Source organism: Artemia sp. Qi Xiang Cuo, chromosome 15 (genome assembly GCF_049724085.1).
Source record: "Artemia sp. Qi Xiang Cuo chromosome 15, ASM4972408v1, whole genome shotgun sequence".
In the NCBI taxonomy this organism is placed as follows: Eukaryota; Metazoa; Arthropoda; class Branchiopoda; order Anostraca; family Artemiidae; genus Artemia; species Artemia sp. Qi Xiang Cuo.
Window position 1 is genome coordinate 37,567,029 of NC_142808.1, and position 15,962 is coordinate 37,582,990.

General features: G+C 36.4%; 1 protein-coding gene across 2 annotated transcripts in view; it reads left to right on the forward strand.

Moving 5' to 3' along the window:
* LOC148943634 (dymeclin) overlaps positions 1–15,962 on the forward strand; it is a 113,029-nt gene that overhangs the window by 48,635 nt on the left and 48,432 nt on the right. For both annotated transcript variants that reach the window (XM_089100873.1, XM_089100874.1), the window contains 2 exons: positions 10,077–10,258; positions 13,056–13,181. In XM_089100873.1, coding sequence (XP_088956999.1) covers positions 10,077–10,258; positions 13,056–13,181 — 308 coding nt within the window. The remainder of the gene's footprint in view (positions 1–10,076; positions 10,259–13,055; positions 13,182–15,962) is intronic.

Consider the following 15,962-nt stretch of genomic DNA (forward strand, 5'->3'; position numbering starts at 1 on the left):
CATTGGGTCGAGAGCGGGTTATTTGCATCCACAATTATCCCATTAGTGCCCGTACTCTTGGACCTTTATTGGGACACTGGGCCTTTCTTTATTGTGGCATGAATTGATTAAGATTGCCCTTTCTTGACGCTTGTTCTTCGGGGAGGGGGGGGGGAGGATGGGTTTCTGAGAGACTGCCGAATCACATGGACACTTAACCATTTCAGGGTGTGCCCATATCATCTACCTCTTCTGATGGCAGATAGTGGAAGCCTCTGGTTGCCAACTGTCTTGAAGAGCTCGTTTCTTTTCCTCTGGCTTGGCCACAATTCGCAACTGGATCCCTTTTGTTAATAACATCTTGCTAGCATTCTTGATTTAGCTTTTGAATACAACGTAAAATTTCACATGGCTGGATTGAATATGTGCATGATACATAATAATAGAATGCAGTCCCCAGCATTATGTCTGTCCTGAACCATAAATACTCTTGAATTTGACAAAACTCTGCCATGTGATGCTTATTCATGTCTGGATTCCTCACATGATGTTAATCAGAGCCATGGGACTGGTGCGCTCTTCTCTTTCAGGTGGCATTCCATTGGAGATGCTGAGGATTTCTAGGGGAGTTATGAGGGTAGCAATTGACCTAAGTTTTCATGTTGACTTAGATTTAACAGTAGAAAGTTATTGGCAACTAAAGTATTCCGAAGGAGCAACGATAAGAACAGCAGTTGAAAGGGATGCGAAGATTTACATTAATGTAAGCATAAGAAAACAAAGTCGAGGGGGTAAATATAGTATATAAAAAATACGAGAAGAAATTGGGGTCGTAACTTGCTATGGGGAAGGGGTAACTGCCTCCAGACCCCATTTTGCCCTCCCCAGCTTAAATTTTTTTTTTTCAAAAATCATGTCCAAACTAAGATAAACCTGCATAATTCAAGCATCCAGGAAAACCGGTCAGTTTTCTTTAGTATATCTTTGCCTTTATGGTACTATATGGCTCATTTTTCAGTTTTCACTGTCATTTTCACTTGATTTGAGAAAATTGGCTCTAACCTTGTCCCCCCCCCCAGGATTTTGACGAAGTTACACCACTGGAAGAAAGGCAAATGTATAGCCCAAATTATATATTTCCAGTGGGTTTTTCCGGTTCTTGATTTCGTCACAGTGGATTCAATTTACGGGTAGACGGGCTGAAAAATGATTGAAGCATGGCAAAATGTATGGGAAATATATAATTTGGGCTCTGTATTTGCAAATTATGGTGGTGTGTGTAAATATAGTGGAATTATAATCAAAATGTGTTAACTGCGATTATTCTGCATATTAGGAAGTAAGAGTTGGGTACTTCCTTGTTAGCTAGTGTACCCTCAAGCAGCGCGGATCTGGAGCAAAATCTTGGAGGAGGTCCAATGTGACAAGGGCACCAATTAGCGAAATTTTGGCGGCCCGATTTGACAAAGGTGCCAATAGTTGACCAAATTGACAAGTTTATTCAAAAAAAAAAGAAGAAAAAACAGGATAAGAGGGCGCCGTAAAAGATCTTGGTGGGGGGGGAGTCCCCGGCCTCCCCTGGATCCGCCAGAACACTCTAGAATTGAAGTTAGGTTTCTTATAATGAAATATACCAAAATATGATGAAAATATAATAGTTTAGTAACGAAATTATGGAAACTACAACAAAGAACTATTGAAACCGAAATACCAACTAAATATTTGGTACTGGTGCATTATGTGAACACTGCTATATACTAACGAGAGACGAAACCCGCCAGACGGGTTATATGCAAGAGACCGCTATAGAGAAATGGAATGCAAAGCGAAGTTTTCATTGCTTTTACGATATTTAAACTGTTAGGTTAGGGTAGGATACATATTTAATATATGGTATCCTCTACCCCCTACTCCCACCCCCAATGTGCAAATATATAGCCCAAATTTGTTTATAAACAATTATATATATTCATCCTATTTTATTTTATTCCATTAGCATTAACGAAACTTGACTTCTTTAGCAGTGTCCACATAATTAACCAGTACCAAATATTTAATTAAAATATAGCTACAATGTAGTTTTCCACCGAGCCGAAGCTAATTGTCTTGTATAAAGACCGTAACAACCGGTTGTTGTCTTATCTTCGCGATTCGAATTCTCGAGTAGGCTATGTACTAGCTAGCAGGGGCGAATCTCCAGAATTTCTATTGGGGGGGGGAGAGGGGTCCATATCTGGATAGTCAAAGGGCATGGGATGTATAATATTTTTTTTACCCTTATTATTGGGGGGGGCAACTGCCCCCTTGCCACCTCCAAACGACGCCCCTGCTAGCTAGCAAGGAAGTACCTAGAATTATTTTCTTAGCACACTTTCTTTCAACAACCCGAACTCTAGACTTATACCGGGAATTTTCATTGAAAAATACACCTTTGATCATAAAATGGAAGAAAAGCACAGTTTATATAATTAGCAGTATGATCATTCTCTATCTTTCCCATTATAAAAACCCGGACAGGGGTGCGAGTGCTCCGGAGAACGTTTTTGCAGATAGAAACATAGGCGTTATCAGATCTTTTCGCGGGTAGACAAGTCAGATTTCTCTTGGACGCGAAACTTGGCTTCAACGTTGGAACACTAATTTTGAAGAAACTAATTTTAAATTAATTTATTCCAATACATACATGAAAATTGGTAGTTAGTAGTGTAATGTTATTATTAGATGTTTTTAGGAATTAAAAATAGGTTTCGAAGTCTCAAGTTGGTTTCAAAGGCATTTTGAGAAAGTTTCTGCCAAAATACGTGTTCCAGGGTAATTGGACCGCTAATGGCAGATCAAATGAGAGGAGTTGTTTGTACGCGCCAATATAAATATATATATATATATATATATATATATATATATATATATATATATATATATATATATATATATATATATATATATATATATATATATATATATATATATATATATATATATATATATATATATATATATATATATATATATATATATATATATATATATATATATATATATACTACGAAAACTTTACGAAAAAGAAAGTTTTTTTTAAAGAATAGTAAAGGCCATATTAAACTTAAGATCAGTAGAAATAGAAGCCTACAATAATTCAAACTCAAAACGACCAGAAATTATTATTAAAGAATAAAAAAGGAAAGGAGAATAATTGGTATGGCGGTAACACTGCATATAAATTTATATGAATGTATATATATTGGGCTGTAATAATGCAAAAGGTAAATATATCATTGGTTTAAGAATGGAAAGAAAGACAAGGAATAAATTTACGATGATAATCAAGTAAAAAATAAGTTTTATTTGAACTATGCCATAAAGCGATGACAATTGATTATGATGTTTGGTGCTTTGCTTTGATATTTCAGTTTTAAAAGTTTTATTTTAAGTAAATTTTAAAACTTAGTACTTAGTGACTTAGTATCATTTTCTTTTTTGAGCTTGGAAACTGCTCCGTGCCCTCCATTTCTACCCTCTCCCCCATCCCTAATTTTCCACCTGTTGAGTTCTGAGGCAGCTCGTCAGACAACCTTTTGACTTTTTTAGGTAAGGGGGAGTTTTGTTCGTCACGGGGTCTTCTCTTTTTTGGCGTTGTCAAGACGGATTTTTCACGGATATCTTTATTTTCATATTGTGGGGACTCTACGTTTCCTAGGAGTGAGTTGCATCAAACTGGTTATATGACGCAAGAGCGTTTCTCTTGCCGTTACGAAAAAACCTCTTTCTTCCCGGTCTAGCAAGGTCATCACTGATTTCGTGAGCTCTACCCAGTCCTGAAGAATGGCGTGCCCGGTTTGGTCCTTCGGGGAAACTTCTGGATTAAAATTACGAGTTGCGACGAAGGAACAGCTAGAAAGCGTCGGCAAACAACTATTTTGCTTAGAAGAATCAGTTATCTCTGAAGAATGGGACACATTTTCTTCTTCGTTAATGGTTTCTAAGACAGGGACGAAAGTAAAATTAACTTCATTCAGATTGTGACTTTTCGGAATTACAACCATAGTATCAATTAAGGTTACTTTGAAACATTCTTTTATTGTCTTAAACTTCTTCCTCACAACACAGTCACTTGCAAAAAACAGCCTCTGACCTTCGATAGTCTCTGGATTACTGGGTAAGAGGAGAGATGGCATAGTATTGAATTTAAATTTCCGACGTCTGCTCTGAAGACCCTCTTCCTCACAAACAAGGTCTGGCGGGCCAAATTGGCAGTTGCATACATTGGCATATTTCTTTGTATAAGTAGGTTTTCTCAAAATATCCTCCCGGCCACACATGTTAGCCATTCTGTTGCCCTGGAAAATCAAACGTTAAATTTAGCGGCTGAAATCTTTGAAATGTATAGTTAAAAATGTATTATTTCTTATAGTTCCCCGATAGAAAAAAAGTCTTAAAAATATTTTGAAAATTGTGCCGTAAAAGGTCTAAGATTATACAGACTCAGCAGTAAGAAATGAATTTTATTTATTTTCTGGTAAACAAACTGAAAGAATATTCTATAATAGGAGCTTTTCTAGCGTAAAGCCCCGTAAAATTTTGGATCTGCCACTAAAATGTGTGATGTCCTTCAATTTTCTGAAAATTCCCTAAGAATTTTACGAAAAACAATTCTTAACAGACGTTTGGTATTTCCTTGGATAGGGCTATTGTGGCAACTTTTACCACAACAACCAATAATTAGAACTCAAGTCCTAAAATTGTTCTCAATCAGGAACCCTTATCACTATCTAAATTCAGAAAGTGCAAAGATTTTCAAACAGAGGTGTTTATTGTTTAAAGTTCAGGAAAGGTCTGCCCATTTCATATGAAAACATTGATTGAAAACAAAACTAGTTTTATCTCGGCTATCCGCAAAAAAAAACAACTAGCTTTTTCAAATATCAAAGGAACTACAATCTGATAAAATAAATAACACGACGTGAAAAAAAATTTATAAACTATCTAGTTTCGGATCTAGAGAGGGGGGCGAGATTTACCCCCGTAAAGTAGTCTAAAGTAGCGTAATTTACCTAATTAACGCAAGTTTGTATTAATTAAACTTGCTCCTCACGTAAGTTTGTCGGATCAACCTCTTTTGCGCCCCCCCCCTAAAAAATCCTGGATCCGCCCCTGAAACCATCACACCTACCCCACCAGTTATTAGAAGAAGTAAAAATTCCTTATTTTCACAAATTTCATCAACCCCCCGCCCCCTTTTTTATAAAATCCTACATAGGCCGATCAGTTGAGTCCACGTAAATAATAGATTAAGTCATAATTTGTATATAAATTAATTCATACCTGTGAGATGGGACGCTTGCAAACCACTTGGCTGGCTCACCAAGTTTTTTTCTGCTTTCGCAATTACGAATAATGCACTTGGTAACCATTTCTCAGTGATTGACTATAACAGAATAATCCGCTAAGGCAGAAACAAGTGGGAGGAGCTTTTTGTTCGCACCGAGACCGAAGACCAGAAATTATCTGCGATAAACTTACTGTCTATGAACTGTGAAGAAAAGAGACTAGATCTAAATATACGTGATATATTATATAAATAAAATTCTCGAATAAGGTTTCATAGTGTAGTGGTTATCACGTCTGCTTTACACGCAGAAGGTCTATCCCGGATGGAACCAATTTTTTATATACCGGGTCTTCTGAACTACAAAATGGGGTGAGGGAAGTTGGTGGTCGAGTGATATCAGGAATCAATATGAAAATTACATTAAATACTTAAAGGATATACTTCACCATATGTCCCAATTAGCAGTAATTTTGTCTCATAACATACATGAAGAACAACTGCATAGCTTTTGCATTTAGACTCTTACATGTTATTAATTAAAAAAAAACTTGTTCCACAAAATAAGTTTTTCAAAGAAAAGTAAAGAACTTCATTGAAGAAAAAATGAGCAAAAATAAAATCAAATAATCTACCAAGCGTGAAACTACCACAAATCAGCATAAATAAATAATGAGATAGATGCATGCTAATCATACAAACAGAAATCCTCTTTGTTTCTGAAGATGATTAAATAGAATATTAGAAACAAGTTTTTTTTTCAACCAAAAGTAAAGAGCACACATTAAAACTCAAAACAAACGGAAATAATTCCGTATATGAGGATGACTACGCCTTTCTCAACGCTTCCTCTTTACGCTAAAGTCTAAAGGCTCTTTAAAAATATTTCTCGTATCTTACTTACAGTTTGTTACCACGAACTGTTTCAGAAGGTCCAAGACCTGGAATTGACGGCTTTAGATTGTTAAAAATTGATCGGCTATCTTCTAATTGGCATTCGTAAAATTTCACTCCTCTTGGGGCAAGTTGGTCTCTTGTAGCACAACATGGCAGAAAACTACGTACTGCTGTGACGCGATCTCTTTTGCTACTTAAGAAAGTTATTTAGCTGCCGATGATAGTTCAACAACCTTAGCAGTCACAGCAGCTCTCGTGACATTACCAGCTAACAATTTATGAATAAAGATAAAACTCGCTTCGACATTCACTTTTGCTGCATGAATTGACCCGACTACTCTAGAGCCGTTTTTACAAATTGGGAGGTGGGGCTGAAAACTTCTTGTTTAGGATTTCAGACTATGCAAATTTGATTGGCTATCTTAAAATTTGCAATTCTTGGAATTTTGATCTTCTTTGGGCAAAAATTGATGCTTCGTGGCAGAAAATGCTACTTTGATGTGGCACGATCTCTTTTGTTACTTTAAAGGGGCAGTATCGCTGCAAGGTTGCCAACTGTTCGGTCCACAAATGTCTCCCGGAGTATCCAAAAATCTGTCATTTTTTTTAATAAAAATGCGTCATTCTTGACACGTTTAAAAAAATGAATCTTAGTTTGAGACACTCGAATCTCATAAATTGGAGGCGAATATTTTTTGCTACTTGTATTGTTGATCAAAAGACGCATTACAAACCTCTTTAAAACTGGTTAATTAATATTAAATACGTTGAAAAAGGAACAACCATATAAAACGATTAAGTGTGAAAGCACGGAGTCGTACAAATATATAAACAATAAAATATTCATGGCATAAACTAGATGAGATAATCACCGTCCCCACATTCTCCATCTGTAGTAAAAGCGCTGAAGTACTATGTAATACGCGAATTTTCGCCGTGCCACTGAGGCCCATTTGAAAAGGCTGAGTTAATAGGAATAACGCTTCTAATTTTTATAGTTGAAACCAAACCCCATAGCTAAAAAAAGCGCATAAAACTCGAATGCACGATGGGGTGATATTTAAAACTTGTTCACTGACTATTTTTTAAGTATTTGGAAATTAAAAACAATTTTCAGTCCAAAATCTGATCTGTGGGTGACATTTTGCTCTTATTCCGTGATTAACTTTTGACGCTTTATTCTCCTAAATGTACAGATCTCAAAGAATAAAGACCAGAACTAAATTTTTAGTTTGAAGGTAGTTTAAATTGTTTAAATGAGATCAGCTTTCGATGGATGTGAAGTGGCTTCAAAAGGTCTTAATACACTAGATTAGAGAATGAGATTGAACTTTCATTTAAAAAAAAGGGGAGGTCGGGATTGACCCAGACGCGTTTTTATGAAACGGTTTACCTTCTAAACCATTGTTTTTCTGTAGTTTTTTTGTTAAGACAACCTCTGAAATGTTTTTAAATTTTTCTTCCAAAAAGGGAAAAATTAGTTTTTAGTTTTTAATTTTTTTTAATTGTCCGAAAGAGTCCCTGTCCATAGGATTAGATTGTACGGTCCTAGTATTGGTTCGGACACCATGCTAAACACTGGAATTTTTTTTTCGAACATGTATAAAAGTCTTGAAAGTAAAGAACAGGGCTTCAGCTATAAATGACAATAAAAGAATGAAAATGATACCCAATTCACCACGCTCTGTACGAGCTGAGATTGTAGTCAAAGACTAATCCTCAGCTGGCTCCTTCCGCCCCTCCCGTGATTTGTGGGTGAGGAAGTTTTAATCACCTTTATTCACACTTTCAGTTTGAACGACGTAAAAATCTCTGCATTAAGCTTGTCAAGCACAAATTTCACAAGAATAAAATCATTCGTAGCGATTGGATCGAGATCGAAGGGCTCGATGTCTTCCAGGTCTCCGCTGTAAAGTGAGTCATCACTCGAAACGTCGTTGAGATCCAGAAATGCGCTATTACTGCTTTTAAGAAGTTTTGCTGACTGCCCACGCTTGTTTTTCGTAGTGTTCTTTGGTCTTGGTTTTCTCGCTTGCTCTATTTCCTCTTTTTCGAGTATGTCAGTAATTATTCGGGTACGACCCCTATTGCGGTCTTGTCGCCCCAAAAACGTAACAGCAGACACACAGGGGAAAGATCGAACATGCTCAGGAGTGACTACAGGCCTTTTTTCCGTCCGAGGGGCCTCGGATTAAGCCAAGAAACTTGAGTTCTCAGGGGGTAAGAAATCTTTATGTAGAAAAATACCGCTTTTTCAAAAAGGGGGAATTCCTGTTGCACGAAAAACAGATGCACTGTTCACCGGGCTAAATATTTTCAGGAAAGCCTGTGAAACAAGCGCTGCCGCTTCAACTATTGAAATTCGCTGCTCAGGATTGGTCTCCAGTTATTCATTAAATTTCTTTCTAAGTTCAGACTTGAAAGTGCCTAGTACTGCTACATCCAAGGGTTTTAGCCTGCGGGAGCAATGAGGAGGGAACGTCAAGAGCGGTATGGAATTTTCCTTGCAATAGCTAATAACCTGTAGGTCCAAATGGCTCTCGTGAAGATCAAGAAGTAGAAGAATAGGGCTTGTTTCGTATGATTTTGCATATTTCACAAAATGGTAACAGGTTCAAGGAAGGTGTTACCGTTCACCCATCCACTTTGGTTAGCCAGGCCTAGTGCTACTGGTGGTCTTTGCAAGATCAGTCGTTTTATCTTAGCATTTTGGGGAGATCCCGGGTCTAGAGCCCGAGTAGCCTACTAATCTTTCCTTATCCCTTAAAAAGGGCAAGTAGCATGTAAAGTATCGGTTTAGTTTGTCACCGAGAATCATGTTAGGCAGCCAAGGAATAAAGCCCAAATAACGAAAAGGTCTTTAGAACGGTAACAGGTGGGGAGGAGGCATTTAGTACCCTAACTCCTATTTGTAGGAGTTTCTCTCGTCTTGGTTTCTTTTCTGTAAAGCTACTTTTCTGAATGTTTTTTTTTAAAAGTTAGATTTCTGTAAATGTTTCGTACATATATTTATCTAGGCTAATTACAATTGAAATTCCAATAAAACTCCTTATAAAACAAACTATTAAAAAAAACGTTCTAGCTATAAACTATTTTGACAACAATGGCGTATGTTAGCTATTCATGCACATAAATGAAGCTTTGAACAGGACAACATGAAGTGATTAAAGATATGATTTTTCCGCTTAACAAGAACTTCTGAAACATTATTAATAATAAGCCGTGTGCTGGTGTAGTGGAAGTAACCTTATCTAACAATTGTATGTAGTCAGGTTCAATCCCACACGGTGCAAGGGAAGTATTTTCAATATTCGTATTTATTTAATTTTCGAGGTTTCTTTTTTATGTTTTCCCTCATTATAGATTTGTCTATCATTATGTCAGAGAACAGTGAATTTCTTTGCAAGCTGACAGTGCACTCTCTCTGCCTCATCTGTGCTTTCTTGGCTCGCAATCGATGCTCTTGTCCTCTTGACGTGGTTCTTTCGTTGTTGTTTTTTTCCATTATTCTGCATTACACTTTAAGACTTCAAAATTTTCAGGGTAACATTGCCAATTCAAATATCACATGAGGCTTGGCACGGTGGTTTCTAGGTATTACAAGATTTGACGTAATTAAAAAATTCATACCCATTATATAAAATAGATAATATCTTAGGTCTGTAAATATAAATACTGATGCTATACGCTAACTCACAAGTTTCAAGAGTTTTCCAAGAGTAAGGACACATAAATTTACAAGGGACGTGTTTTGTCTCTGTATTCCTCAAGGGCTAAGCACTTTTTTGCTTCTTGTGAACCGTAGTTAAATAAGAAAGAAATATTTACTCTGATGTTATAAATGATTGTTAGTTTAGAGATTAAGCTTTTTCAGATGAGTCAGAAATATCTCCAATGCACACTTCGGCATCGTTTAAAATGAGCTACTCAAATTTGCTTTCTGCTTTATGTGAGCACTTAGAAGATGAGCGAGTATCTTTAGTGTTGTATACACTTTTGCACGAACATGACGCGTTTCGACAATTCATCCTTGTGCAAGAGAATATAGAAAGTTTGGTGAGTGAAGTTTTATTCTTTTCTAAAATTTCAGTTTAGACTTTTCTCTGAAGGAGCAACGGGAATTTTTTTGGTGCTCCCTCTTTTCTGGTTTAACATGCCACCCATCCTCCACAAATCAAATGGTTTACCAATTAAAATTGCTCCGGCCTCCCTCTCTATCACCTCTCAATTGAGCTAACTAGGGGCAGGATTTGAGGAAGGTCCAGTGGTGATATGTTCCCCTCCTGAGGATCGCAAAAATCTGCACCGAAAACAGAACAAATTTCCCAAAACGGGCGGACTTTTGGGCTTCTTTCGCTTTCTCCCTTGGAAAATTGTTGGATCCTGAACCCCCTCCCCATAGCAAAATATTGAACCTGTAAGTAACTTATTTTGCCTCTAGTTCTGGTGCTATTATTGGAGTTTTTTTTTTAAGTTTCGTTTCAAATATGATTTACTAAATCAGATGTAAAATGGTGTGTTATGTTTTTGACGCTATAGAGCCCTAATAAATTTGCAGTATTTACGAAATAGCGGTAAGCATTTAACGAAATACTTTTGAAATGAAATGACCTACATTGTCTACGTTTTTTACATTAAAAAAAAAAAAATTAAAACTGACCATCAGTCTGAATATAAACGTTTCGTATTTAATTGTAGCCTTTACTGAATTGCACCTTGTTAATTGCCATTAATTGTATGCTGCAGTAGGATAATAAAATCGGTATTTTGTCAAACGTAATTTCGTAATTTTGAACATTAAATATAAATGAAGATAAAAAATAATCAGATTGGTCAAAGAAATAAAATTAGTATGGGTCATAACATGTCAAAACATTAGAAACCAATGAAGCTAGTCAAAATTTGTTTAATTAAAAAAAAAAGGTTCACTGACAACGTAAAAAGGAAGGAAAATGAGCGACCATACACAACACAAGCAACACTTGTACGTACAATTAATTAAACGAGAGAAACTATCGTGATGCTTGGGTTAGTTTTTTCGGTAATTTAGGGGTAACGTTTTCTCATACCTAGAGGTAAAGCAGTGAATGAGAGACAAGATAGGAACGGGCTGAGAAACAGCCTGAGGTGAGTGGAATTTGTACGAAAGTTTGTCATTGCATTTTTTGGAAAAGGGAGGCACAACGTAACTCTCCTGTACTCACCCAAATCTAACCTTTTTCAGGAGAAGAGAGAAGGAACTTTACCTTCTTTTAAGATTATTCGCAAGGCTCTTTTTTGTATTTATTAAATTTTATCTGAATCATCAAAGCCCCACTTTGCCAAACTGGGAAATTATACGCAAGATGAGGGGGGGGGAGGGGCTAAGGAAGTATAAATCCTTAAAGAATGAGAAAGATTGTTCAGTTTATTTACCAACTTCAGAGAGAGGGAAATCAATTAGTTTTGTGGACGATATTTTCAAAAAGAATATCCCACATTAATTCTTAGAAATTATGATGCTATGCAATTTCAAGGAGGACGCAGAAATTTCAGGAGGGATAGGGTAAGAAAGGGATGGGGATTTAAGGAAACATATTGGCATTATCGTAGTCTTACAAAGGTTTAATTTCATGTCTAAGTCCGAGGCATCATGTGCAGTGTAGTCTAAGATGCTCATTTTGCTGCTAATTAAGTTTCTATAGCAGACCTCAGTGACCGTTAGATCATCGACAACCTTCCATCTGCTGTTAATGATAACTGAGAAAAGGAGAGGACCTAGGAGAGCACCTTGGGGTACTCCGTTGTAGACAGGGAGAGGATTGGATGAGTGTCTTAGATTTTACGACATGTGTTCTAGTTGATAAGAAGGATGCAACCAATTTCACCAGGAACAAGCCATCGTTGGATTCAGTGACAAGTATCTGAACTAAAACACAGTGATTATCGTGGATTTAGAATGGCTTACTCTCTTGTCTTGTTACTCAATGAATTTCTATAGCAGGACCAACGACCGTAAGATAATCAAAAAATTTCCATCGGTCGGGAGATTCCTTAGCGAGTCTGTTGATCATAGCTGACAAAAGAAGGAGTCATCGGGGTGCTCCATTCTGAACAGAGGGGGGATTGGAATTATGATTATGATATTTGACTAGTATTTAGTAACTTTCTCAAGTTTGGTGTAAAGCCCCAAGAAACTAATCCTAACAGTGGTGTTCCATCATGCAAATTGTCTCGTAAGAAAAAGAGAAATTATTCAAAAAATGTTTAGATATACTTGATCTGATATACTTGATATGATCTTAGGATAAATTATTATTGCTAAATTGTACATGTCCTTACCTTTGTGTCCGCTTAAACAGGTTCGATGCACTTGTTAGTTTTGGCTTTTAAATTACGACTAGACAATGATTATGTGGGACAACGGGCTTAAAAAAGAAAGAAAACTCGTAGCGTATACCGTTTTGTGAGGATCACGGAAAAATTTGTTGGTCCCTTATACCAAAAATTAAATTATAAGTCCCATTAGGCCCCCCCCCGCCGAAGAAAAATTTTGACAGCTTCAATTCAATCCCCCAGCCGTGAGAAAAAAGGGTATACTTGTCAAACTACGCATAAAGTTTGTCACCTTTTAACGAAACGTGTTGAATGTGTGCGATACCTATAGATAGGAATGCTCCCTTATCTTTTGGGCTTAGGCATAAAAAAATAAATTAAAACGTATGCTCCTTTGCGCGAACTGGCTCTGGATGTAAAAGTACTTTTGAGAAAGACTGACTTTAGCTTCATTTTGTGTAACCTTGCATTATTAGCTATGTGTTATGGACGCTGACCACCTATACAATTTGATGATTTTTTTTTCTTTTTTTTATAGGTTTTACCACATCTAAAAGTTTTATATGGAGTTCCTTCTTGCGGTTCACGACATGTTTATATGATACTTATCAATCTGTTGATACTGAGTGAAAGTGACGATTTCAATATTGCTGTACATAGTAGGGTAAGAAATATTTTTTGATTTACTAAAAAATTTTATCTTATGTACTATTTACTTATTTCACTGTTCTGTTTTACTGTTTACTATGCTTTTTTTACTGAGAAAAAGCGACGATTTTAATATCGCTGTAAGGAATGTATTCTCTATTTACTATTTTTTTAAATTTTACTGTTTACTATTTTACTATTTACTATTTTATTTCACTATTTACGATTTACAATTGTATTGAATATTTTTTTTTTTTTTTGGATTCTGAGGGAAGGTAGGGATTTTAATATCGCTGTACATAGTAAGGTATTGTCTGTATTTAGCATTTATTTTCTATCTTTTACTTTATTTGAGACCAGATTCACCTAATCGGGTTTCCAAGCTTTCCCATCGGTTTATAATTTGTGAGTCAGACATACCACGACGTCCCTACTATCTATAGTCATTTAAGTTGTAATGCCCCCATGTTGTTCACCCATTACACAAAAATCATTTGAGCTGGTTTTTGAGCAAGAGACATTGATTGTCTAAAATTTCTGGGTAATGAACGTCGTAACGTTCTTACATTCCATGACTATTAACATCGTAAAATATGTACATTGTGCATACGTTATACAAGAACTATGTAAAGTAATCTTTGAGCTAGAAACATTGATGGTCTAAAATGTGTGGGTCAGGAACGTCGTCACGTTCACACATTCCATAAATATCAACGTCATAAAATTTTTACGTTGTGTACACATTATACAAGAGTTATGTAAGGTAGTCTTTGAGCTAGAGACATTGATGGTCTGAGATTCGTGGGTTAGGGACGTCTTAACTTTTCTAAATCTTCACGTTTTGCACAAGTTACACAGGAATTATGTAAGATAATCTTTGAGCTAGAGACATTAATGATCTCAAATATGTGGGTCAGGAACGTTGTGCACGCTTATTCTATACAAGCATATATATTCCATACTAACATAATTCTATACTAACATAATTCTATACAAGAATTATGTTAGGTAGTCTGTGAGCTAGAGAAGTAGATGTATCTTTGCCACACAGAAACAAAACAATTCGGACCGTTGAAAAGATTTTCTAACAGAGCAATAAGTAAACCAGTACAAATGGAAATTTTGAATATATATTTATTAGGTTTCCTCAGTGAATCAAGGGAAAAACTGAAGAAAAACCATTTGAAAAACATGATTCCTCTCGGAGGCTCACTCACAAACCAAAATTGATTGAGTTTTAGTGGCAATGGCAATCAAACAGTTCGTGGTAACGAACTGTAAGTAAGGAGCGACCCGGTTTAATGGTAACCGAAACTCTAGAAAACGAGTTTTTGATACCAATAGATAAATCAAAAGAATCAGATTTCAATGCTGAATTCAAATATATAACTTTCATCAAGTTTAGTCCTACCCATCAAAAATTACGCGCCTGAGAAAATTTGGCTGGTTTTCAAAAAAAGGGGGAAAGACCCCCTAAAAGTTCTAGAACCTTAATGAACCTTAAATCACACCATCATATTCAGAGTATCAGAGAACCCTACTGTAGAGGTTTCAAGCTCCTATCTACAAAAATGTGGAATTTTGCATTTTTCGCTTGAAGAAAGATCACGGATGCGTGTTTTTTTGTTGTTTTTTTTCAGGGGTGATCGTATCGACCCAGTGGTCCTAAAATATCGTGAGAGAAATCATTGGAATGAAAATTAAAAGTTTTAGTGCCCTTTTTTTAGTGAAAAAAAAATGGAGGGCAACTAGGCCCCCTCCCACGCTCATTTTTTCCCAAAGTCACCTGATCAAAATTTTGAGATAGCCATTTTGTTCAGCATGGTTGAAAATATGATAACTATGTCCTTTAGGATGACTTAATCCCCCGAAGTGCCCGGGGGGAGGGTTGAAATTTATAAAATTTACCCAATGTTAACATATCGTATTGGTTATTAGGAAGTATACAGACGTTTTCAGGGGGTATTTTTTATGGTATAGGGGGGAGGGGTGGGTCAGGGGTTATGTGGGAAGATCTTTCCATGAAGGAAGTTTTCATGGGGGAAGGGACATTGCTATGAAGGTCACAACTCTTTTTTTTAAACAATAAAAAACTAGCGTAAAGAGCGAGGCGTTGAGGTGGGGACAGCCCCTTTCATGTACGGAATAATTTCTGTTCGTTTTAAGTTTTAACGTCGTTCCTTACTTTCAGTTAAAAAAACTTGTTTTTTTTTTTTATCTAATACCTCACTGAGTACTCACCCCTCCTCTCCATGTAGTTTTTACTTGGAGATTCATATAATAGTTAGAATAAATGCTAGAATAATTTGCTAGAATAAAACTCTTCACCCGTACGAAAGGGGAGCCATTTTTAGCGTAACCCTCAACTCTGGATTCAACGATAGATTTTATCTTTTGCTCAAAGTACTGGGTAATTTGAACCTGTCAATTGTTTGTTTTGTATCTAGGTGGTGTTGGGCGTATTCGACAATAGCGTATTCAATCCAATTAATTGTACATACTGATATATAGCATGCTGCTTGCATAGCTGTATCAGTAACTTTGCATAGCCTGTTCTCAAACAACTACATTTAGTGGGGATGGACTCTCAAATGTTTCTGAGGACCTCCGAAAGGCTTGGCTGGATGAAATGCCTTCTAGGTTTATAAGTCTTGGTCAGGTCACACCCATCACGATAGCCACGTAGCTTGATGCACGTTTCTAGAAAATGTACAGTTCCTCAGACGATATTATCCAAGTTGAGAGTAGAATATCAAGAAAGACGGATTTGGCCTTGCTTTCTGCTGAATTTGTATCA